This window comes from Lathamus discolor, chromosome 6, assembly GCF_037157495.1.
Source record: "Lathamus discolor isolate bLatDis1 chromosome 6, bLatDis1.hap1, whole genome shotgun sequence".
Taxonomy (NCBI): Eukaryota; Metazoa; Chordata; class Aves; order Psittaciformes; family Psittacidae; genus Lathamus; species Lathamus discolor.
Window position 1 is genome coordinate 18,515,941 of NC_088889.1, and position 25,906 is coordinate 18,541,846.

At 40.7% G+C, this 25,906-nt stretch overlaps 1 protein-coding gene and 1 long non-coding RNA gene across 5 annotated transcripts in view; one reads left to right on the top strand and one right to left on the bottom strand.

The window, feature by feature from the left end:
• Positions 1 to 300: 300 nt before the first annotated feature.
• LOC136017704 (uncharacterized) lies at positions 301 to 4,304 on the bottom strand. Its single transcript, XR_010614045.1, has 3 exons — positions 3,995 to 4,304; positions 2,478 to 2,686; positions 301 to 572 (listed from the first exon to the last, which is right to left on the bottom strand). It is a non-coding gene; the product is annotated as an uncharacterized LOC136017704 (long non-coding RNA).
• The window catches only part of RBM25 (RNA binding motif protein 25), a 29,989-nt gene continuing 8,301 nt past the window's right edge, over positions 4,219 to 25,906 (top strand). The window contains exons 1-11 of one of the 4 annotated variants that reach the window (XM_065686197.1): positions 4,219 to 4,398; positions 11,338 to 11,467; positions 11,585 to 11,634; positions 13,080 to 13,250; positions 13,554 to 13,611; positions 15,114 to 15,274; positions 17,775 to 17,957; positions 20,187 to 20,240; positions 20,493 to 20,576; positions 24,159 to 24,433; positions 25,519 to 25,735. In XM_065686197.1, the coding sequence (XP_065542269.1) occupies positions 11,353 to 11,467; positions 11,585 to 11,634; positions 13,080 to 13,250; positions 13,554 to 13,611; positions 15,114 to 15,274; positions 17,775 to 17,957; positions 20,187 to 20,240; positions 20,493 to 20,576; positions 24,159 to 24,433; positions 25,519 to 25,735 (1,368 nt within the window). In that variant the 5' untranslated portion in view covers positions 4,219 to 4,398; positions 11,338 to 11,352. The remainder of the gene's footprint in view (positions 4,399 to 11,337; positions 11,468 to 11,584; positions 11,635 to 13,079; positions 13,251 to 13,553; positions 13,612 to 15,113; positions 15,275 to 17,774; positions 17,958 to 20,186; positions 20,241 to 20,492; positions 20,577 to 24,158; positions 24,434 to 25,518; positions 25,736 to 25,906) is intronic. The other 3 variants (XM_065686198.1, XM_065686199.1, XM_065686201.1) reach the window with 3 other exon arrangements.

A 25,906-nucleotide genomic window follows, 5' to 3' on the forward strand; every position in this document is an offset into this window, starting at 1 on the left:
TGTCCCCAGGTCTCTCCTTTCCCCTTTGCTTTACCTTTGTCCCCTGCCCCGCGGGTACTTGGTGACGCCGGCCGGCTCTGCCGCGCTTCCCTGAAGCCCCCAGCAGCGGTGTGAGGGGTGAAACTCGTAGTGAACTAGTTCCTTCACTGCCTGGAAAGAGACCAAGAGGCTGCCCCCAGGCCTGGCAGAGGAGTGGGTCACGGTGGTGTCTGCACGGAAGAGAACAAAGCGACCGGTTCGCTTGCGCTATGTATGCGTTTAAACCACGTCTCGACAAGGAAAGTCACCAGCCACTACAATTATTGCCCTTTTTTCTTTTTTGTGACAGTAGCTGCAGCCAGTGGGTGAACTGACCAGTGTCAGTTTATTTAGCTGAAGGAGACTGCAGATCTGAAACAGAGACATGCACCTGTCAAAAAATTAGAGTCTTCATGGTCAGAGCGTGGAACTGTGGGGACAGGTGGTGGATGCGGACAGAGATGGTCAAAGAAGCCCATGGTGAGGAAGTAACCTCAGCTAGCAGTCCTCCAGTGAGATCCTGGGTCACGGTACTGGCTGGAAAGGGCAGGGGGCTACAAGAAAAGGACAAGTTATTTTTCATTGGCTGTGTGTGTATACAAATGTATATGTGTGATGTAGGTAACATCCAAAATATTTTTGTTGTAGCACAGCCAGTCCACAAACAATTTCTTTTCTAAAGCAACCAGAATTTTTTGGCTGGATGCTTGGATCAGATGCTAATGGCTACCTTTCTGGGAGAAGGATATACGCTGTTTCACTTAGTGGACTTTACGTGTTGGTAATGTTCAAATACATAAAGGGGACCTACAAGAAATCTGGAGAAAGACTTTTTACAAGGGGGAATGGCTTTAAGCTGACAGAAGGAAGAGTCAGATTAGACATTAGGAAGAAATTCTTCCCTGTAAGGATGGTGAGGCACTGGCACAGTGTGCCCAGAGAAGCTGTGGCTGCCCCATCCCTGGTAGTGTTCAAGACCAGTTTGGACAGGGCTTGGAACAACCTGTTCTAGTGGAAGGTGTCCCTGCCCATGGCAGTGGTTTGAAACTGGATGAGCTTTAAGGTCTCATTCTATGATTCTGTAACCATAGACAGGCCTGTGGTTTGGTCCCCTGGTTTGGTTGCATGCAATTTCAAGAGAGAGCCAAATTACACAAGTGGATATCCATGTAGGCAGCAGTGATTGTGGGTTTGCCTTCTGTAAGCTATCATCATTTAAGGTGATCATCATGTAAGGTGAGCTATCATCATTTCTCAAAACTGAGTCAGCAGGTCCAGTTACCATGAAAATGAGGCATCAGCGAAGTTCCCAACGCCAAGAGTGACTGAGGCCCTATCAGAATTCAAGTGTACTGCTGAAGTACTTTTGTTCTACTAGATTCTACTGCATTTGTGTTACTTGGCATATACATGGCTTATCCATTTCTCTTCTATGCAGTTTAGCGATGATGAATGATTGAAGACTGGCGCAGTACCTGTCTTCCCTGCTCTTTTTCATACTACTATGATAATGTATTTTCATTCAGTTATTTTGCAGAGAAGATCAATAAAAAAGATTAACTAAATGGACTGACATGGACAGGAATGAACTTTTGCTGAACCAAAAATTTTAAGAAATGCCAAACAGCGTGCAGACATACAAAGCACCTTCCTTAATTTTGGCCCCAATATTAAAAGCCACCTACTACACTCTTTTTGATTGGCTTTGGGCATGAAGCTCTGGAGTCCACAGTGAGGAAATTAATAAAGTGAACTATAATCAGTATCTGGGGAGGGATCTCAGTTTCACAGCTGAAGGGTAAACAGATAAAATGGATAGGTTTAGAGGTACACAATTCTAACATCCAATAGCAGAAAGAGTAGAGATGTGGAAATAGCTGGTTTTACTAGATTATTCTAATGCTGTTCTTTATGGTTAGAAAGGATACTGGAGGCTGATGTTCACAATTTGTACAAGGAGAATAAATGCCGAATGGTCTACTTCTTTGGCTAAGCAAAATAAATGCAGAATGGTCTATTTCTTTGGCTAAGCAAAACAGATGAACATCTAAATTAGAAAAGCCTTTGCAATGTTTCCTGTAAGTAAAACCTTGTTATAGCAGCACAACTGAGTTTGGATTTCTCATCTCTTTTTCAGGCAGGTAAGAGTTTCACTCTGAGACAACAACATAGAAACAGGAAACTCAGAAGATTCTTTTTATAGGCTTTCCCTTTTCCTCAGTTTTCCTGCAAGCTGCAAAATGAGTTTTCTTACCTACCTCAGCATGTTTATGAATTATTTGAAGTAGTAACAGTAGTCAGTATTGCAGTTACTAAATTTGCATTAGTTGAAGAGAGATATGCAGGCAGCAGGGCATGAGTTGTAATCAGTTGAATATAAAAATGCTGTTTCTGATGGGGGAAAGAATTGCAATCAATCTTGAGGTATTTCCTGAATTTGCTACTGCTAAAATACTTACCTTTGCACATCATCTGGTAAAGCAAGGTGATGAACAGGACCTTAGTTCCAGCTCAGTTGTTGACTGTTCAGTAGCAACTTATGACGTCAGATAGAGTTCATCTGCTTTGTACTGAAGAAGCTGATAGCGTCTGCTCCAAATGTTTTCCTTGCCATTTTAGGTGGAGGGGGTTGTTTGTCATTGGACTCTCATCTTTTGAGCACTTTTCCCTAAACAGTGTATATAAACAGTGGAAAACGTAATATAAAGGTACTAAGGTTTGCTTGTTTGTTTTTTGCCTGGCTGACCCAAAATGTTTTCAACAGCCTTCTGCACAGATGCTCATGCTGTGGTCTATCTCTTTAATCACCTATAAGATCACCTTCCTTCCATTTCTATTTACTTCCTTTTTCCATTTGCAGTTGCTTACCATCATTGTAATAAATCACTGTCTCCCATGTAATGCTGGGGGGAATTGTACATTTTAAACTGTCTTAATGTAACCTAAATGCTGGAACTAGGTCAGGGAAACTACCAGTTGTAGACCAGGGCTATGCCCAACTGCTTCACAGCAGTTGTATCTTTTTGCTGAGCACATGGCTGCCTAAGATACTGGTGTTTGCTCTTTTTGCTCTTTAAATCCATAGAGGGATTTTTTCATCAGAGATACAGCCTTCCATGAAAGCCAACCGTATCCTGGGCTGCATCACAAGAAGCATGACCAGCAGGTTGAGGGAGGTGATCCTGCCCCTCTACTCTGCTGTTGTGAGATCCCACCTGCAGTACTGCATTCAGCTCTGGGGCCCCCAACACAAGAAGGACACGGACCTGCTTGTCCAAAGGAGGCTACAAAGATGATCAAAGGCTGGCACACCTCTGTTCTGGACATGGGCCCAGAGCTGGGCTTGCTCAGCCTGGAGAAGATAAGGCTCCAGAAAGACCTTCTAACAGTCTTCCAGTACCTAAAGGGGGCTTGTAAGAAAGATTGTGACAGACCTTTTAGCAGGGCCTGTAGCAATAGTACAGGTTTTAAACTAAGGGTAGATTTAAACTAGAAAAAAAAAAAAAAAAAAAAAGATGAGGGTGGTGAGGCCCTGGCACAGGTTGCCCAGAGAAGCTGTGGCTGCCCCATCTCTAGCAAAAGCCAGGTTGGACAGGGCTTGGAGGACCCTGGTCTAGTGGAAGGTGTCCCTGCCCATGGCAGGGGGGAGGTGAGCCAGATAATCTTTGAAAGTCTCTTCCAACCCAAGCCATTCTATAATTCTACATCTTTATGTCTACTGCCCCTAAAACTGCTTTTTGTTTTAGCTTTCCAGCCTGCCACAACTCGCGTTCCCTCCTGATCAAAGCAACAGACGAGTTTCCCCGCGGTTCTGCCCGCGGGTACCGCCTGCGCCTACCACAACCGCAGCCGCAGCTAAGCTAGGCCGCAGAGCGCGGCAGTGAGAGGCACCCGCCGGCACCCAGCGAGGGGCTGGCACCGGCTCGCAGTGTGAGACGCCCCGGGCCCACAGCAGCCCCATGCGGCACTGCCTGACCTTAAGATGGCGACGCCCCGGGCCGGGTGAGGGCGCCTCACCACCTGCCCACAGCAAATATGGCGGCAACCCGTGAGCCTTTTCCTCTTTCCCTCCGCCCTTCTAGCCGTCGCCACTCTATGGTGGCGTGTATTAGCGCTGCGTTGCTGGGCGAGAGGGCGCTCTAGCACACTCATCTCTATGGTGGTGCTGCGCGGTGTGTGCTGGGGCGCTGGCGGAAGGGGCGGGTCACATGACCCCGCGCAGCGCGGCGGAGGCGGCTCGGTGCGGTGTGTTAGAGGCCTAGTGGCGCCCCGGGGCCTCTCTGGCGGCCGAGCGGCGTCCTCCTGCTCCATCCCCGGCCTGCGCCGCGCGGAGGGGCCGCGGCGGCGCTCCGGACGCGGTTTTTGCTCCGCAGAGAAGCGGTGAGGAGTGAGGGGCTTACGGGGGTCGAGAGGGGAGGGAGCGCGGCGGCGGTGAGAGGAGGTCCGGCCGGGCCAGGTCGGGCTCCTCTATCGCGCTTCCGCACGCTCGGTCGTGGCGGGCGCGGGAGGTCTCTCGTCGTTCGCGGCCTGCGGGGAGGCGGCGTCCGGCTGGCGGCGGCGGCGAACGGCAGCACGGTCTCAGGGAGGTGCTCGCGGGAGAGCGGCGGCGGCCTTTTACTTCCTCCCTCGCCCCTGACGCTTGGGAGCCCCTTCTGGCGGGCCAGAGGAGCCCGCTCGCGGGCGGCATGAGGCCCAGCCTGCGGTGGAGCTTTGCCGGCGCCCGGAGCCGCTCAGCAGCGTGGCCCGGGCCTTTCTGCCTGTGGGTGGGGTTTTCGCTTCTCCATGTCGGGGACTTGAATGTCCTTAGCGTGGACCGGAGTAGTCATCGTAAAACGCGTTTTAGCAGCTTGTGCATAGCAGGCTTGGAGTGATTCATCCGTGTAATACCGGTTGTGTGTATTGGCATGTTTTTCTCATAATATCTTTTTCCATTTTAGAAAAAGGGCCTTTGTCTGCCTGAAGGAAAAAAGGAGCTTGTTCAAATACAGGGAACATTCTGAACAAAATTAACTTTTTTTTTTTTTTTCTGGTACGGAAGCTTACAGAAAGTGAAATCTTAAAAGTTGTATAGTTCTCAGGCTGATCAGATTAAAATGTATGTACTTGGATGTGTAGTAATTTTTTGTGGGGCAGGCAAGTGTTGCTTCAGGTATTGCATTGGCATTTGTGGAAGGTGGTCCAGAACAAATTCAAAGAGAGAACAGGACAGTTTATTGTTTTCCCTGTAAAGGAGCAGCATTGCTTCTTCTGTCTTTCAGATGCCTGTTTGCATAAATGTTGTAATGCCACAGCCATGGTTGTGTTTTGGGAAGAGTTAATAGCAATATTAGAGTGGACAGTCAGTTATTTGACTGACTAGGGCTTTATGTAGGTGCAGAATCAGAGAATTAGAAACTAAAACCAAAGATCTTGAAGTTCTGCTGACGTGCCTAACTGAGCCCTGGTTTAAGGGGCTTTTGGACTGAGGCTGTTTTAGATTGAGTATTAGGAAAAATCTCTTCACAGAGAGGGTGCTCAGGCATTGAAACAGGCTGCCCAGGAAAGTGGGGGAATCACCGTCCCTGGAAGTGTTCAAAAACATGTAGATGAGGCCCTTAGTGACATGGTTTAGTGGTGGACTTGGCAGTCCTGGGGCAACAGTTGGACTTGATGATTTTGAAGATCTTTCCGACCTAGTTGATTCTATGATTCTAAGCATGTTGCTACATATTAACAGCTTGGGATGAACTTATTTCCTGGCAGTTAGTGAACACTTTCTAGGTCACCTCTGAAAAAGAGGCTTGAGCAAATACTAGCTTTGGTTGTTCAGAAATAAATATACTCAGGAAATCTAGCATCTGTTTTGTCTTTCCCTGTGTCTTTTATGTTTCACATTGATTTCACATGTCTTGCTTATCTTGCAGGCAATTTTAGAGAAAAACTGAGGGACTCTATAGGAAAGTGGGTATTTTCACTGAGAGAAGCGGTTGGCTTCTTTGAGGCAGTGTTGACTTTTTATTTATTTTTTTTTGTGAGAAGCAATACCATAAACAGCATCTCCAAGGGGTGACAAACTAGGAGGTTATTTTTATAAATGAATGGCTTAAAAATCCATACATCATGTAGAAACTGATTTAAAAGCCTCTGTGATAGCACTGACTTCAATAGATTGGTCATATATTTTCCCCAATGACTTCATAAAAGGCTTTTGTTGCTCAGCTGCACCCATGGCACAAAGTGTATAAAGTACTTTATCATAAATTAGAGGAAATTATTATTCACTCTTTGCTGCCTAGGTATTGACATCAGAATCAAAAGCTGAAATGTTGTACAATTCTTAATAGGAATTAAATGTGATAGCATGGATATGCAAGTCAAATGTCTTGGTATAACATTCTTACTTCTCCCTTATTTGAGGGACTAGCATGCACAGCTATTTTGGGCAATTTATTCTGGACTTTTAAGTGTACAGATTTTTTGTGGTGCAGAAGAAATGTTGAAGAGCAGTCAAAATCAGACAAAATGAAACCAAGCTAGATCAGCCATGTTGTCACAGCTGTTTTGACACTACATGTGTCATTCTTAAAACACAGTAAGTTTGGTTATGCATCAAGATTTAAGGATTTTTACAGTTAATTTTGCTTAATGTTAACAGTATCTCAGCAGTTGTTTCATGTGGAATTTAAATGTTTTGAAAGTGGTTAAAATATTTTGAAATGAAGTTATGCTGTGTAAACACAGAGGTACTAATGAGATTAATCTTGTGACACAGGTAGAACTGTGATGTTGCCCTGAGGAGGTGATAGCAGTGTCACTTTGAAATACAGTAGTTAGCTGTACTTTTTACTGAAACTCACATGCTGTTTGTGATGTATCTTTTCACCCCTCTATTAAAAAAAAAATTAGTAGAGGTTTAAAGGATACTATGATTTAAAAAACACAGTTACAGGAAGTGCAGCCAGACCAGTACAGTCTTCTCATATAGTCAGTCTCCTATTATTGGGACTTTTGGGTGCTGGAGATAACAAAGCATGGGGCAGCTGTGTCTGAATGATGGTGACTCTTGTTTCATAGTTTTGATGTCTCAGACCCGCAAGTCTAGCCCTGTGCACTTCTTTAGTTGTGCATCAGAGCCAGTGTGCTCTTACGGGCAGAGCTCTGTCCCAGCAGGGATAGCACCATGTCAGAATTAACAAGGCTCAGTGGATTTTAGAGCCACATGGGTATCCCTGTGGTCTCTCCAGGTTTCAGAAGATGGGCACAGCTGGCTCTGCATGGTGTTTTGTTCCATCAGGGCTTACTAACTCAGAAGAGCAGTGTATGAAAGCAGCTGAACCTGGAATATTATAGCTGTGTTTGTGTAGCACTTGCTTTAGTTAATAGCTCAGGATTTGAGCTAGTTCTCCTTACAGTAAGCTTAGGTTGTTTGCCATTCTTGACATAATTAATCTGCAGCTTACAAAAATTGCCCAAGGCTAATAAAATGTGTTAGCTCCGATCAGGAGTGTGCTTTTGAAGGGCGTCTCTCAGTCATCCTCACTTGGAAAACCTTTATTCACATTGGTTTGCACTATTCCAGTGAATGGACTGGGTTCCTTTTGGAATGAAAATGAGCTCTTACCTGCAAATGGGCACTTGTTTCTGTGGGGTGGTCCTCCCCAAAATGTGTACTGTGGACATTAGGGTCTCAGCTTGATCTGTTCTTTTTAACAGACCTACTCCTATTTTATTTACTGCCCTGATTGCTGGCATGGACATAGCCTAAATTGACTAAGCCTGGAGTCAGAGACCTGACACAAATCCATCATTCTGGGGCTGAAGATGTCAGTATTTCAGGTAGCATCAGGCCTGATGCTCACTGCTTTTCTTACCCTGTTATCTTTCTGATCACTGTAATATTCACACAAATTAATCTTTCTCTTAAAGAGCTGCTAGTTAAAAGACAGCTGCCAAGAATGCTGTTTGCATCCAATTTCACTTGAGGTAATACTTTCATAAGTCAGTTTAGGTCTTAAAAATACCTCTGAACTGTTTAGTTCCTTACTTGTGTACTTGAATATATTGGGGAAATCTGAAGATCACCCTATGCAGTACTGAGACCACAGTATAGTGGATGCTATATATTGTCAATACACAATATATTGTCAATACACAATATAGCGGATGCTGATCATTGAACTGTACTAGCAGAGTAGTAGGAGAGTCTGCAGAGAAGTTCAAGATACTGTTCCTGAGATTTCTGTAAGTGTATTCTACCTAGACCTGGCTTAGCATCTCTTAACTTTCTATGCCTAACACTTGGCTTGTAGTTACTCACAACAACCCCTCTCACTGTTGGAAGAGTAAGTCAGTTTCTTTCGTGTTCTGTAGCTGCTGAGAGAAAAATTGTGCTATTCAGTTCCCTTCATTGTAACATCTTTGCTGCTGCAAAGAATTGGTTGCAGCTTCCTCTCTTGTCCAGATCTCTCACTTCTCTTGTGAGCAGTTTCAATCTTGGTGTCTGTTGATCCTCACAGTTTTCATAACGGAAACAGAATTAAAATGTTCTCTCTGCCGGTTGCATGTTGGTAGTTATGTGTAGTAGCAAGAAAGAGACCATGGCTTTCTTTAATTCTAGTGTTGATCTTCGGTTTCGCAGGCAGCAGAGGTGCAAGGATAGGCCTGTGCAAGAATTAAGTCAGTAACAGGGCAGCTTTGTAGCTGCTGTGAAAGTAACTGTACAAATATGGGAAAAAAATTAAGAACAGAATGCGTCAAGTAAAATGGACTCTTGAAGCCCTAGAGATAACTGTTTCACATCATCTGAGAAGATTGAAAGGCTAAATTTTATTCTTATTAACCACCTTGTTCTTTTTATGCAGTAACAATTACTTTATTGACTGCTAAGTATTTTGGTATTTTTAATTTAAAAAACAAACAAATTTTCCTGTTTGCATTTGTAAAATCCATCGAGAGCAGTAAGTTTCAACATCTTTTAATTCAAATAACTGTTTCACCTCTTAGTATTCAGGTGTTTTTTTTTTTTTTTTCATTAGCTTCTCCAAAATGGTGTCTCAGATAAAGTGCTCATCAGAGCTAGAGAAGGAACTTCACCTACAGGCAGCGTGGAAAATTACTTTCCCTATTGTTCTTTTTTGTTTAACTGACTACTCCTTAATGCCCTCAGATGGTGTTACACTATTGTAGCCTGTTCAGAACCATCTAGGATCTGATAACTTACTGCTCTATGGTTCTGTCCTAAACCAGCTTTGACTTTTGTCCAGTTATCAGCAATATAGATAGAACCCAGAGCCTTAAGGATCTTAATTTTCTGTTTTCCCTTGGCTATGTTTTTCAGGATGAAAAAGTTTCGAATAGTAATACCGAAGTGGGCAAGAGAGTTGTGTTCCCTGCCATACCATCCAGGTTTCATATTCTAGAGCAGTGTTGGCTGATGTGCAGAGGAGTCGGGAGTAGACAAACAGTGTTCTTCCAGATAAAATGTTTTGGCCATACACCTTTGCTGCTTTTCTTTTCCAATTCAGTTTTAAAAATTCAAGAATGACAGAAGGGGATTGTGTTCTTAGGCATATGGATTCTAAGGGGGAAAAAAAGTTTTATGTTTATTGTATAAAATAATCTTTATTGAACTGTTGGAGGAATGCTTGCATTTGCTCTCTTCTGCCATCTTAGATCTTGTGTTACAGGGATGTTTATTTTTTCTCTTGGTGAGATGTTGATGGTTGCCCTTTGGGGCCAACTAATGAAGGCCATCATCAAAAACCTCTTTGTAGTTGATGTAGTTGTACCTGTGTCTTTGAATGAACCCTGCTGTAGGGTCATATATGCATTCTAATACCAGAATAAGTAAGTTCCGATGTTCAAAGCTATTAACAAATACATTTGGGTTTCCCTGTCATCCTGTCCAGTCCATTATATGTATATATGTATCTGTCCCTCATAGTTGTTTCCAGACTCTGTGGGAATAAAGTTTTGTTTCATGATTCTCTTATTATAATATTTATAGCTCATTCAAATGTATCTACTATTATGGTAGAGTACTGATACTAACTCTTCTAGTGTCTGAGGCTGTCATTAGCTGCTTGCTGTTGTACATTTATGGAAGACACATCTGTCTGTAGCGAAGCTTATTTCCTGTTTCTTGTGTGTTCAGTGGCAGGAAGCTGGAGAAAGCATCTTGTAATCTCCAGGTCTTTAGTGCGTATCAGAAATAAGCTTATCATAACTTTTTCTCGGGGCTGGTTGCCTGTGTGGAATGCCATTGCAGTGAAGATACCTTACTGTAGATTGGAAAGCAGTCTGTACAGTCTATTCAGAAACACAAGTTTCTAATGCTAAGAAACAGCATTACTAAGAGACAGCTAACAGGGCTCTTGTCACTTATCATATGGTGTCCTTGTGATTCATATCTGTTTGATGTTCCTCTAGCGCTTCCTTGATGCAGTATGAACATACCTGTGTGTTCAGCAGTTATATTGGTGACCAATTTTGGTATTTTTAAAACCGAGGACTAACCTTTTTTGAAGACTTGATCATGTAAGGTTGCTGAGATAATACTGGAAGCAAGAATGCGTGCCTTGTTAGTTAAGAGTGATCTTGATGTTTTTATTCTTAGGTTGTGTGTTACAGTGTCCGTGATACACACAGAATGATCACCATCTGAAGAGCAAATTATATTAAAGCCATCTTTGCTCTGCATGGTAGCATATTGACTCAGCTCATGGACTGTGGTCCACGTTGAGCTCTGGAAGATGTGTGAACTGGGAAGTTAAAAATAGACCAGAGAACACTCTTACAAGCATTTAACTGTCTCTGTGCTAGAATTTGGAGATCTTCCAATCTTGTCTTAAATACAGTTCCTATCAAGGCTGAGCATTGGGGTGTCCCAGTTCTTTCTCTCATCTTGTTCCACAGTTGTATTGTGTGTGATCATTTCTTGTACAAGAGAACTACTTGCTTTATTGAAAATGTCTTGAAAGATTACTTCTGTTTTCACATACTGCAAAGACAGTTTTAAAGAAACTGTACGAGCTGTTAAGTGCTATGTAATTCACACTCCTTGTAAACCATTGGTATAAGGAGTCAGATACAGTTCTGTTTTCCACTTCATTCTGAAACGCTTCCCTAGAAGTGCTGTTTCTTCATTTTGAAGGAAGACTTGTATTAGTTTTGTAACTTTATGAATAGCTGGGGGAAAAGAGTTAAAAATAGTTTTTGTTTGTAGTTGAATGTCCATGTAAAGATTTAAAATTATTATGGACACTTACCATTTGCATTGCTTTTGTAATTCATGTTTGGGAACTAACTAGTATTAAGTTTCCTTTTCTGTCTTTTTGATAGATTGTGACTGGAAGAATGTCTTTCCCACCTCACTTGAATCGCCCTCCTATGGGAATCCCAACTCTTCCCCCTGGAATCCCACCTCCACAGTTTCCTGGCTTTCCTCCACCTGTGCCTCCTGGTAAGTTATGTGAGTATATGGAAGTGTCACCTGGACACATATGGAAATCGTGTCTGCAATCAGCTCATTTGTATTCATCAGTAATCTCAACAGGGCAGACTAATATTAATGTCTTGTCGTTCTCAGGGACCCCTATGATTCCTGTACCAATGGGCATTATGGCTCCTGCTCCTACTGTAAGTATTATAGTGGGGATGAGATTATAGCAAAATAAAATGAAGGGCAAAACTTAGTAAATATTATCAGTATTCTTGTTTTGCTCTATTCCATCAGAACTCATATTATGAGAGGAAACCCTTCACTTTAAATGCAGTTTTAATGCAAATATTATGCTAATTTCTGACATAGACAAATTTTGACATGTCTGGAGCTGTAGCTGCAAAGGTGAAGAAATTACTGTTCTTGCAAGAAGTTGTACTTTTCTCAAATACAATGATTTAGGCTTTGCCTTCGGGTCGTGGGTGGTCTTCCTATGCAGTACAGTTAAATCAGTTAGGTTCCAGGTCTCTTGCTTTTGAGGTTTTTGGCCTGTCAGAGTGCTCTGGAGGCATCATTTCATCCAGGTTTATAAGGCTATCGTGCAGCACTGCGGAGTTGGCCAGAAATGTGTGCATTGACAAGCTTACAAACAAGCTCTCTTTCCCCATGTTGTAGGGAAGGAATAGTCGTGTGTAATATGCGTACGTGGAAGGGAATATGAGAGGAAGGTCTCTTTGTTTGTTTTACTAATTTCTAGTTGGAGGAAAGGTTTATGTTTTATGGAGCATTAAAAAAACCCACACTTTTTAAAACGTAAAGGTTACTTGTTGGCCTCAAGTTGAATTGCCATTTCTATGATTTTGCATAACTAAAATCTCTCCAAAGTACTAATTTATTTGATAGCTTTTATTATCTGTTACAGGAGGATATGTTCATGGTAACTGATGTACTTAAGACAAAGATACTGGGACAAATTTATTACTCTGTTTTCTGACTAAAATGATAAGTGACACTTTTAGAAGGGTGTTTTGAGAAGAGGGGTTCGATGCATGTGTACCATTTAGGTGGAAGAAGAGGTGGAGCAAAATGGAACAGATAATTGTGCCTATCTGTGTACAATTTAGTTTACAAATGTTTGCTCCTTCACCCAAAGAAGTTTGGGTTGTGTATTGATTAAATAAAACAGTAATATTCACCTGTGAAAGCTTTAAGAGCTGTCATGTGTGGCTTAAAGCCTTTTGAGTCAGTTACTTTTCTATTCACAGTTTGCTTTTTATGTTGTTAGGTAAGGTACTTCAACTTCCAGTGACTCAAATATTGTAAATTAGTTAGTTGTAGAAGAAACAATATCTAATGTTACTGTATGCTCAGTTGACACCTTCCACTAGCCATGTTCAGGTACACCTGTTTTTCTGTCTTTGCCAGAAAACTGTAGTCGTCTTTGTGTTGTATAAAATGTTAGAGCCTGAACGACTTACTGGTGTCTCGCTCCGTAAGCCTGCTAAGGGTCACATGAAAGTTTAGTTTTGAAATACATGTGTGTCCCCAATTCTTTTGTCTTACAGATTTAAATATTAGTAAATAACACCCCCAACCCAACACTTCCAACACTTTTTTTACAGTCCTCTCCTCCTCTTTCTAGGTATTAGTTCCTACCACGGTGTCTATGGTTGGCAAACATTTGGGAGCCAGAAAAGATCATCCTGGCTTAAAGAACAAAGAAAACGATGAGAACAGTGGTCCCACTACCACGGTTTTCGTGGGCAACATTTCTGAGAAGGCCTCAGACATGCTCATACGGCAGCTTCTAGCAGTAAGTACAATGGACTGCTTGTTAAATTTCATCCTTCCCTGGCTGATGAGTAACGACCCACAAGCCATGAATTGAAACTAAAAGCAGAGCTAGTCCCACTCACTAGAACAGCAGTCCATTATGCGTCTGTTTAAAGTCAGTGAGAGAAGAGCACAGCATTTTTAAGCTGTATATGTCAGTGGACATAGACATTTTTAGTAGCGTTTGCCCTTTTTATGTGTTGTCTTTTGCAAAAGTGGTTAAGTTTTTGTAATGTTCTGAACATAAACAATATTTAATTAATAATATTTATCTTTAATGCAGAAATGTGGCTTGGTTTTGAGTTGGAAGAGAGTGCAAGGGGCATCTGGAAAACTTCAAGGTAATTGTTCATACTTCTCAAAATTTCTGATCAGATTCTTGTTTTTGTTATCTGGCAGCTTTTCAAATGTCTGACACATTGCTATTTTTCCTGCTACCTTTACATTTTAAGGTATTGTACATGATATTTAACTGCTAAATACGTCCTAGTATTTTCTATCCTTGGAATCAAGGCAATTAAAAAAAAAATAGAATTGAGAAAGGGTTTTAAATGGGAAAATGTCTCAGACATCTAATTTTGCTCACCTTTTTGTTCTGAGACTGAATCAGGAGACCATCCCTGAGAAAGGTTTACCATTTTGGACTTAGCATCCAAAGGAGCATATTTACAACACTGTTAATAGTAGCTTCTGTTACTGTGTATTATTCCATTACTGTGTATTAACTGCTCAGTTAAGAAGGTTTTCCTGATGTAAAACTTATCTTAGAATCATAGAATCATAGAATAGTTAGGGTTGGAAAGGACCTCAAGATCATCAAGTTCCAACCCCCCTGCCATAGGCAGGGACATCTCACACTAAACCATCCCACCCAAGGCTTCATCCAACCTGGCCTTGAACACCGCCAGGGATGGAGCACTCACAGCCTCCCTGGACAACCCATTTCAGTGCCTCACCACCCTCACAGGAAAGAATTTCCTCCTTATATCCAATCTAAACTTCCCCTGTTTAAGTTTGAACCCGTTACCCCTTGTCCTGTCACTACAGTCCCTGACGAAGAGTCCTTCCCCAGCATCCCTATATATCCCTGTCTTCCTTCCCTGTTGTCAAATTTAATGGATTTATTTTTTCATGTGACCTTTCTTCAGTCAATACAGGAAACAGTTTTGGTTACTAATTTTTGCTGTTAGTTTTGCTGTGTTTTCATATATTCTCTAGGTTAGTAGTTTTCCTTTTTTAAGATGTAATTCAGTTTCTGCAGCTTTCTTATATTCATACTTTGTTTATTTTGCTCTCATAAGGTGTTCTTCTCATTTACAACTTTATGTAACTGTTGTGAAAAACCTAGTGTGAAATATCCCTCGCTGTAGGTCAATGAAGAGCTGGTGATGGATGTCCTTGGTCTTCCGATAATTACAAATCCCCCTGAGACATGCGTTCATATGTAGGCTGCATTCCTTAGTTAAGATAGACATGTCAAAAGCTCTACAGAGGCAATCGTAGAACAGTTTGGGTTGGAAGGGGCCTTTAAAGGACATCTAATCTGACACCTGCTGCAATGAGCAGGGGCGTTTTCTACTAGATTGGGTTGCTCAGAGCCAACCTGACTTTGGATGTTTCCAGGGATGGGGCATCTACAATAAAGGTATTGCTTTTACCTTATGGGCTGTTAGTTATATCAAAGTCTAATGTAGTGAATGATCTGTCTTTTTATGATGTGTACTCCTGGTTTTAAAAAAAGAAATGCCTGTATTCCCTGTTTACTGATTCAGATAACTTTTTTTACACAAAATATATTATGTGAAGCGCTTTAACACTTTTAATTTCAATAATCCATTTTCAGCCTTTGGATTTTGTGAGTACAAAGAGCCAGAATCCACACTACGAGCCCTGAGGCTACTCCATGACCTCCAGATTGGAGAGAAGAAGCTGCTGGTCAAAGTTGATGCAAAGACAAAGGCTCAGCTAGATGAATGGAAAGCAAAGAAAAAAGCTTCAAATGGGGTATGTATCTAACGTGTGACTTGTTATTTTGGCAGGAGAGCAATATAACGTACCTGCCACATCAGATTGTGAGTGTGCTGCTTAGTTTCTTTTCTTCTCTCTGCCACTAATTCATTTTAGGATTTTGCCAGAGTCACATTAATGAGTCTGAAGATACGTTGAAAGTCAGTCAAGTGTAAACTCTTAATTCACCATCATTGGAACTTACCTGTAAGATAGATACCTTAAACTGAATCTCTAGAATTAGTTGCGTACTTCATTTGAAAGGGTAGTAATATGTGCTATACCTCATGATTCTGTTTCTTCATATTTGTTTAGAAACTCTTTAAAGCCTATAAACTCTAGAAGTAATTGTTGCCTTGTCAGAGTCTGTAAACTAGCTGTCTAAGGAGACTTGGAGGTTCTTTCCCCTCCACTGATGATCTTCTAGAACATATTAATGAAAAGTAGATCATTCAGTAGATAATGCATTTATCAGGTAGTGAGCAGCTTTGCAGATATTTAGTAGATGGGGAAATTGATTTTGTACCATTCCTTTCTGTAGCTAAGGATCTCTTCTGGAATAATTGTAGATACTTGATATGTTGTATTCTGGTGAGATACAAAGACCCTTAACTGGCAAACTTGCATTAAAATTAATGTTACCTATTTCTTTGCTAAAATAATATATTTCACACCGCAATCAAGATGTTTGGCTTGGTCTCTATTTTAAAGTTCTGCATCTGTCTTACAGTATTGAAAACAATTACTTTTCTGTAAAATGAAAGTGAGAAGAGGCTCTTGTTCAGAAAATTAAAAATACTAATCACATGACAGCAGGTTAATTTGGAATTGTTCTTAAAGGCATGTAAAATACAGTGGGAACACATGTACTTTTTTAAAATTTTATTTAACCAGAACTAGAGGCATTATGATGACTTGAAGTACTTGACACGTTTTTTTTGCTGTATATTCACTGTATGGGATTAAATGCAATGGCTCAATAAAGCAGAGTGCTAACTTCATGGGTTTTGAAAGGCATAATATATACTAGCTGTTAACCTAGGTAAGGGTTTGATTTGACTGTCCCTTCCCTTCTATACTTCCTTCTTTCCCATTGGTGTCACTTGTAATACTGTGCCTCACAGCTGATATTAGGAATAAACTTAAAGTATCAGTGGAGTTCTTGTACATCTCTCATGATTTTTTTCTGTGAACTCCTTTGGGTTACAGGCAGTCTTGAGGGATTGGTTGTAATAAAGCAGAGGGTACTATTTGTGACTTTGGTGAAGACAACAGTATGTGCCGATTCTGTTGAACTGTAGGGTGAGATTAGCTGCAATTTTTTTGTTTGTGGTGGTGCAAAGAAAGGCTGTGAATTGCCAAGGAACTATAATCATACTGCTTGTGATTACTTTCATAACCATTATTGATGTGCTGGTGCTATTCAAATCCAAAAGTTGCAACTTTTTTAATATTTTTATTAGTAAGAAATCAAATGTGCACACCACAACACAGTATTTTAGAGGCACACCAAGCAAACCTGTATCTAATTAGCTCCTCTCCCTGATCACTTCTTCTCCCTGGACCTCTTCAATACCACTCCCTGTCACTGCCTTCTAGCTCTTTTCAGCCTGCTCCTCTTTGGCCTGGCAGCCTCTTCAGCTCCAACTGAATCCTCCCTTCCCCCTCATTCTTAGCTGCTGCTCCATCAGACCCTTCCCTCTCCCCCACTCCACCCACCACCTATCGCTTGACGGGATACCCAGCTGGATTCTCAGGTGAGGTTCCATTTTTCTAAAAGGTTCAAGGGATCAGGAGGTGGGCTGCCTTGTGCAGTATGCAGATCATTGCTCTATCTTTCCATGTAACATTTAGTGAAATGTACTTTGGGTGTGTTCCCTGCGAGGTGGAAAGGGACAAAATGATTAGGAGCTACAAAATAATTGATCAGCAATAATAAGAAAATGTTTGCAGTGCAAGGAATGTTTTCCCTAACGATGTTTCCCTAATGAAGTTCTACCATGATAAGTTGCAGCTTGAAAGTTATAGGTAAACATTTGTATTGCACAGCACTTAAGTAGAAGACTTAGAGGAACTGCTGTTGAAATGACTTAAAGATCTGGATGATGCAAGGCAGAAACTCTTGACCAAGAGCTAGACTATAGTGATTGCCCTCCTGTGAGCGAGCGTGCACTTTCTCTTTTTCTGTCTACCACCTTAATCACCACTATCTGTTCTGTTATGCAGTCCTACACTTGCTATCTGCAGCCATTCCATGTGTGGTCCCTATGGTATTGCCAGTGTGAAAAGATGCGACTAAAATCATGCAGTTGATAACTGCTTGTAGGTAGTTTGGGTTTTGTGGATTTTTGTTTGGTTTTTGGTTTTGTGTGTTGTGGTTTGGTTTTGTTTCTTAAATGCTGTAGGGGCATGAATGGGATGATCAAAGGTGAACTTCTGAAATAAAATAATAATTTTCTCAATTCGTTGATTCCTGTTACTTTGCCATTTCTCTTAGAACACCAGACCAGAGACGACAACTGATGACGACGATGCACTGGATGAGGAAACAAAGAGAAGAGATCAGATAATTAAAGGGGCCATTGAAGTCTTAATACGAGAATATTCCAGCGAGCTCAATGCCCCTTCCCAGGAATCTGACTCTCACCCAAGGAAGAAGAAAAAGGAAAAGAAGGAGGACGTATGTGTTTTGATTTTGGACAAAACAGATTTTTTTTTTCTTCAACTCACCCTTATGTAATGGCCAAACCTTTTGCAAATACTTTAAACCTAAACTTCTGGTGAGAAAACAAATCAACAAGCATTGATGTCAGCAGCAGTTTCATTTTTATTTATTTATTTTTTTTATAAGCGGAAAGCTAGTCAGTTATAGATGCCATTCCTTCAGGATGGTTTAGGCATCTAAGCACTTAGACTTGTTGGAACAAGAGGCTTGAATCTGTGCAGGATTGAACCAACCTTTCATCCCTCTGAAGGTGGAAATATCAAGTTTCATGCACTTTAGTATGTAGGGTTTTTCAGATGAGAACTTAAGTAACAACTGTAAAGAGTTCCTGCGCACCATCCATTTCTATTGAAAGATGCCAGGGCGCTTTGGTAATGGCAGGAATTTGCTCTGGTAGTTTTTGACAAAATTCTTCTCTCTGCTTACAGTATTCATTCTTGTAGTGTGCCTTGATCCAGCTGGTTGCAGCTGTCCTCCCCAGATGTGGAAGTGCTTCATTAGCTGTATATATGTATACATCACAAACCTTGGAGGGATCCTTCAGGGATGAAAGGCATATTGTAATCTTCCTGCCTTACCAAAATCTCTTTTACACACGTTTTAATGTGGCTAGATTTGACTTGATCAGTTGGTTTTCACATACTGTATAATGCAGAAAACCTCTGGTAAGCAGGAATGAATGTTCTGATTTATACCTGCTTCTGTGGATGACCTTTTTATGGATTAAAGCATACTGGAGAAGGGTGAATAAGAATGAGCAAACTCAAACTTAGCCTTTCCAGCCAAGTTTCTAACCATGGGAAAATGGGCTTTCATACCTACCTTTCTGCACCTGCACCTAATACAAAAGAGATTGGAAAACTGTTTGACCAAGATTTTTACCCACTTAAGTCTTCTGCAAAGTACCTATTCCAAAGCAATAATGCAGTTCCATTTGCTTATGGAGTTTAAGTGTGGTGCAAGAAGCAACATCTCCCTCAGGGAGCAAGTATATCTTCCCTACAGCATTGTTAGCCATGGCTGACCTGAGGTATAAGAGTGCTGAGCTTAATCTTTCTTTTTCCTCCCTTTGGGAGGAGATGCTTTCTTGGATGAGAATTTACAAATGAGTCACTGTCTAATGCTGTCAGCTGTATTGTATTGGTTACAAGCCTTGTTACAATGTATATTGTCCTGTGGGTACAGATGTACAGATATATATGTATATATATATATGGCCATGAGTAATGCCAGGTAGTTAAACATTGTAAGAGACCGTTGCAGTCTTGTAAGAGCTGGGTTCTGAGTATGTCCCTGGGACAGAGGGATGTACTGTTAGCTCTGTATGATGTAGAATTTAACCTATCTGAGCTAGTCAAGTGGATGTATAAGTCTACTTGGTCTTTTTAAGTATATAGCACTTTTGGGTTGAAATTACACCCCATCATCATCCCATGATGGGAAGGAGGAAAAGAAACTTGGAAATTGCCATCTTTGGCCTGTGTGGATACAGGTGGGAGTGAAGAGGATGGTCCTAGCTCATTGCTCTCTTGTCCTTAAAGGAGAGGGGAGAGAAGGACTGTGGAGGGTGGGGTGAAGATGGGTACAGATATGTTGTCGGGGTGGGTTTGGGAAACTCACCAGCTTTGGGGCTGTTGTCCCTTGTAGAGCTTGGTGTGTAGACTCCCGCTGGTGTTAGCAGAGTCTGTTAGTTCTGGATGAAGGCATGACTGATGTGGGGAAAGTTGAAAATGTGTGTGGGGAGCTGAGAGTGAGTGGAATCTGGTTTTCAACTGCAAGCACGGGGGAACCTCGCTAATTCGCACTAACTTAGTTAGTAGGTGCAATCTACCAAATTTTGCGAATTAGCGAGTAAATAAAATCAAGACATACCCACTGCAAATACACTGATCATTTATATTGGCAAGTGCAGCTTAGTCTTGTTTATGGTGCTACCATAGCGTACTAATATCCTGTAGTACACTTGTAATTCAGTGAAGTCTTACTAATACGAGACTTCAGTATGTATTTTAAGTAGTTCAGAGAGGGAGAATTAGCGAGGTTCTTCTGTAATTTTGTTGAATCAAAGAAATGAGATCACAGCAATACAATATTGCTTTGTAGTGCAAACATACAAAACATTGTTTTTCAGAGTAGTGTGCAATCTATTTTTAAAAAAAAAAATCTCCGTGGATTTTTCCGCAGATTTTCCGCAGATTTCCAGTGGCCCCACTGATACCTTATCCACTCATCACCAAGGTTCGTTTACATTGTAGGCTTTGAAAATGACTATGTTTACTGCTAGTTGCCAGATTTGTGACTCTTGTCCATCTGATTTTTTATTTTTTTTCACTCATTAACATCAGCCTGTCAGGTTTGGTACTGCAGAAGGACTTTGTTTATCTCTTGCGAGACTGGTTGAAAACTTCTAACCTTCAGCTTTTCTCTTGTTCTCCTGTGTCTGTACAGATGGCTCTTAATGCTTGTCCTCCTGTCCCCCTTGTTTTTTAGGAGGATATAAATGCTATAGAAATGGAGGAAGACAAAAGAGACCTGATATCAAGAGAGATCAGTAAATTCAGAGACACACACAAGGTAGTATTCTTGTTTTTGCACTTGATACGAATTAGGTTTTTTCAAAATCCAAAAAAACACTATTAAAAATTTTAGCAGTACATTGCAATATCACTTAAAATGATGTTTATATTAGGTTTAATATACTTGTAGTTCTTTACAAGTCAAAAAAAAAAAAAGACAACTACCACGTTAAAGTGGCCCTTGACATCTTTATGCTAAGACTTTGAGTGCTATTGAGTATTTTGCAGTCTTCTCACTTTTAACATGAAAAAAGTTTCTACACATACATTAATTCAAGATATTTATAACTAAAGGCTAAATGGGGCTGCAGTATAAGACATACACTTGAGTGTGTTTCTGTAGGTAGATTTGTAACATAATCCAAGATTTTATGAAGAGTTGAAACGTGAATTGAATTAAATTTAAGTCTTTTATCTTAATAGTTCTAAGTTAAGAGTGGGGGAAGATTAAAATTAGGTCAGTGGTTACCAGACTTACCAAACTTTAGATGCATGGAAGAACTGTAAATTCCCATAAAGCTAATCTATTCATTGACCCCCACCATTATGATAGAGATCATATGGTGACTAATGCAAGATGAAACTCACAGCTTGGAAAGTAACATGGAATAGGATGTAAGTATGAGCTTCTGTTTTTTATTATACTTATGGATGCCCCCTCAGAAAAATATGCAAAGGGGTAACTGGCTTGGAAACGTTGGTGCACATGAAGTCCCACCTCAGGGTTCCCACTTACAGAAGTTTCCACTAATGCTAGTGCATCTGTGAATGTTTCTGCTCTGGAAAATTATATTTGTTGGATAGTAAAGCACACCTATGCATGTAATGTTCTTATTTCAGTGTTTAGCTTAAAACTGGTATTACTTTTTCCCACAAGAAGACTGGAATGATCCTTGGCCTAGGGAATTACCAGCAAGCTCCTCTTTTGAGCACACGCTTTTATTTCAAAATACCCCCAAATCAACGTTGAAAGTACAGCAAGGTGAATGAAGTATATGCCGCGTTACTGAGCTTTACCACATGCAGTCACTGGGGATGGTACCATGGTTTCACGCAGTTGTATCAATGTAAACACAAGTGACTACACATTGTTGTATGTACACATATTCAGTTTTTTTCTTGACTGAAGTTGTTGGAGATAAAAAACCCTGGGGAAAAATTCTAGAAGAAATGATCTGGAGAAGCTTAGCAATTGAATGTGAAACTGGTCAGTGGTGAAACTTCAGTAGAATTGTGTTTGATTCCTAGCCCCAAGTTGTCACTGGTACTAAGGTGAAAGCAAGTAATGTATTGGAAAAAATCAAACAAACAACAGCCAATAAACAAACAAAAAATGTGCTTCGTTGTTTCAGAAGCTGTTGGGCATTTTACTGCCTTTGATCTGTATTATTGGGGGGGCTATTTGGGATTTCTTAACATTAAAAATCAACTGAAAGTAGTAATTGTGTATATTGGATATGTTTAAAAGGGGCTGTTGAATCTTTTATCAGCTGGCTAATGAGCACAGTGAACCTTTGCATGTTTTTGGTATGAGTTTATAAAACAATAACCACAGACTGTCAGGGTGTCAGCATTGCAGGGGGCGTCCATTTACAGCACGGACGAGTCTGAAGAGAGCTTAAGGTAAGATTTATTATTCTTCTACCTGTTCATTTCTATTCATTACTTCAATTTATCTGGTACTGTTCCCATCCCATTACCCTTTCTTATTTAGGCTGATAGAAGTTGATGAGGTCAGATTTTGATTATAAAATAGACAGATTTTTTTTTTTTCAATTGGATTTTAAGAAAGTGGACCTACAAAATGGATTTTAATACACCAAGACTTGTCTCTGTGTGTATGTATTTACCCTGGTGTGAATATGTTAAAAAGAAAAAGAAACACACTCTCTTGATATTTCATCATGAACAAAGTTTCTGAGAGTGGCAAAAAAGCAGGAGTTCAACCAAAGAAATTTCTATTGGAACATCTAAGATAACCTGTAAGTATCAACCACTTCAGTATGTAAACTTTTCTTTAAAAGTATATGAAATTTGAGGTAAGTTGGATTTTTGAAAGTTGGCAACCTAGTTTAACATCTGACCGTACTGAGGTTTAACACTGTAAAGCTCCTGTAAAATACAGTCCTTTAGAGATTAGTTTTCAGCCCAGTATATATTGTAGAATCTAAGTTTTGGGTTTTCTCATATCAGTTTTCTACCGATTCCCACCATTTTTAGTCCCTTTTTAGTTTTGTGATTTCAATGTATCCAACATTGGTTTGCCTGTATAGTACTATCAACGCAATGTAGTTCGCTGGATACATAAATCACTAGTTATTTAGCTTTATTTCTGTAATCCTTTGTCGGTTCTCTGGTCCCTGTGCCTGTGGCAGAAGAATACTTACCAGGTAAGATTGCTTTTAAAGTTGTCTTAAATGCTTTGTTTAAAAGAAAAGAAAAAAAAACAACCCCAAAACCAACAAACCAGAGAAAATACTGTTTCATTGTTCCAGTTTTTAATTTCATTTCAGTGATGGTAAACGTGGAGCCAAAGGGGATATACATGTTTATTCTGCTTAATATTTGTTCAAAAAAAGTGGTATTCTGACATCCATCAGGTTGAAATTTGGTATATTTGGTTGTTATTTGGTATATTTGTGAACCGTGTACTTGCTCTTCCTCCCAGAAACATAGCTTATAGGCAAGGTTAATCCAGTGTTGGCGGTCCATGTCCTAGCACAGCATCTGTAAGTTAACACATAACAATTGCTTCCAAGGATGGATTTATCTATCATTCTGTTGATGTATTTTCTATTGTCTTATAGGAATTCTGGTCATAGGAACTGTTTCTAATTGAAAAAAGTGGCAATTTTGTACAATTTTTAGTAGAACTGTAGCAGGTAACCCTTTAGTTTCTGTGTTTCAAAAGAGCTATTTCCAACCTTGTAATTCTCTCCATCTTGCAGTGGTGGAAGTTAAGGATTCCATTCAGCAGAGTCCACTTCTTACCAATGAACTGTTAGAACTTTTTTAGGGAGGGGAAAAGGGGAAAGGTTGCAGCCCTCTTCACTGTTTAACCACATGCACCATGTGTAAGTGGATAAATTTCTCTACCCAAGTTTTCATATAGGATGGTTTTGGTCTGCCAGGTCTTCTTGGGAAACAACTCACTGTCCCAGTAAGCATTCCACTGAAATATATTTTCCTAGTTGAACAGAATTAATTTTATCAGTTAGAAGTTCACTTTGCTCATACCCAAGTGGCTTATAGGGCCAATGGAATTTGTGGCCCACCTGAATCATGACTTACAGTGCACTGTGAATGTGCAGTTCAGTCAGCTTATTAGGCCAGCCCTACTCTAAGGTTGGAGATTGCTGGTCTGTGTAGACCTATGCTTTTGCACGAAACTTAGTCTTGTGATTGCTGCATTTTGATTTCATATTTACGAGTTCCAAAAAATACCCACCAAACCCTATTTAATATTTTAAAATCAGTGGCGGTTTTGGTATTTCCATTACCTGCCTTGTGTGTTGCGCCGGGAATATCTGGTTCCTATAACTACAAAATTAACTATGAAAGTTCTCTTGTTGGTTTTTAGAAACTGGAGGAGGAAAAAGGCAAAAAGGAGAAAGAAAGACAGGAAATTGAAAAAGAACGCAGAGAAAGAGAAAGGGAACGGGAGCGTGAACGAGAAAGGAGGGAGCGTGAAAGAGAGAGGGAGCGTGAACGAGAGAAGGAGAAGGAACGGGAGCGTGAACGAGAGCGAGATAGGGATCGTGACCGAACTAAGGACCGAGACAGAGACCGTGACCGAGACCGTGACCGAGATCGTGAAAGGAGTTCCGATCGCAACAAGGACCGTAGCAGATCAAGGTAAATGCATTCAAGTTGGTATTCATTTCTGTTTTTTCAGTGCTGTTTACCAAGTCTGTATAGTTCAGCAGATCAGCTGCCATTCAAGAGAATGGTCCTTTTTATAGATCAGAATAAAACTAGGAAGTTAAAATCTCAGAAAGTATATTTACGCAAATTGGGAGAATACTTGATTGCCTCCACAGCACAGGAATGCAACGACTGCAACATACAGTAAGCAACTGCCCAACCATGACTAGTAGTTTTATGTCAAGTCTTTTTCATAGAATCATAGAATGGTTTCTGTTAGAAGGGACCTTAAAGATCATCCAGTTCAAACCCCCTGCCAAGGGTGGTGACACCTTCTGCTAGACCAGGTTGCTCAAAGTCCTACCCAACCTGCCCTTGCCAACCATGGGTAGCTTTATTCCTACTTGAGGTTCTTTTATGTGTGTGGTAGTTTTAAGGTTAAGTACATTCTTTTGTTATGGGGAAGAGGGGTGGGTGGGTTTTTTGCTGTTTTGTTTGGGGTTTTAGATTTGTTTGGGTGTTTTGTGGGGGTGTTTGGTTTTTTTTTGTGTGTGTGTGTGTGTGTGTTTTAATAAAAGTAGGGGATTCCTTTCAGTCTTAAACTGTGACTAATCTAACTGTGAGTAATCTGTCAAGCTCTAGATACTGCTTTTTCCCTCTTCACCATAGGAAATAAATAGGTGTTTCACTTTAAATCATCTTGTTAGTAGGGTTCTTGTTGCCTGTAAGCTATGTAAACATGGAAGATTTTTTAAGCATACCCTTAATTTGTGGGGGTTTTAGCTGTCATTTATGGAGAACTACTAACACAGTCTGGTAAGAACTGCAATGTGCTCACTGTTAGTTTCTGTAGGTACCACTATTTAATGGTGGTGCTCGGTTACTTTTAGGTAAATGGTGTTTTGAGTATATTACAAGTACTGATTTATGCCCATTGCTGTATCTGCCACTCATCTTGTACAATTGCAGGAGAATAACTTGTAAGATGCTAGAAGCAGTGCATTATGTATTTGAAGTGAAATCATTTGAGTGGAGAGGAAGGCTCTTGTAGTTAACTTTGGACTTCCTTCCTTCAGAGAAAAAAGCAGAGACAGGGAAAGAGAACGGGAACGGGAGAGAGAACGTGAGCGGGAACGGGAGAGAGAACGTGAGCGGGAACGGGAGAGAGAACGTGAGCGGGAACGGGAACGGGAGAAGGATAAGAAGAGAGATCGTGAAGAGGATGAAGAAGATGCCTATGAGCGCCGAAAACTAGAGAGGAAACTGCGTGAAAAAGAAGCTGCATATCAAGAAGTAGGTTGGGAATTTTAAGGTTCCTTAAGAAAAAATTGTTTCAGAGGGGTGATAAGTGTTCTATAAAATGTGTCATTCTTTCTCCCTCTCTTTTCCTAAATTTATTTTTAATCCTTTGACTGCATGAATTAGGCCAGAATATGTAAGTTACAACAACTTTGGACTTCTTAT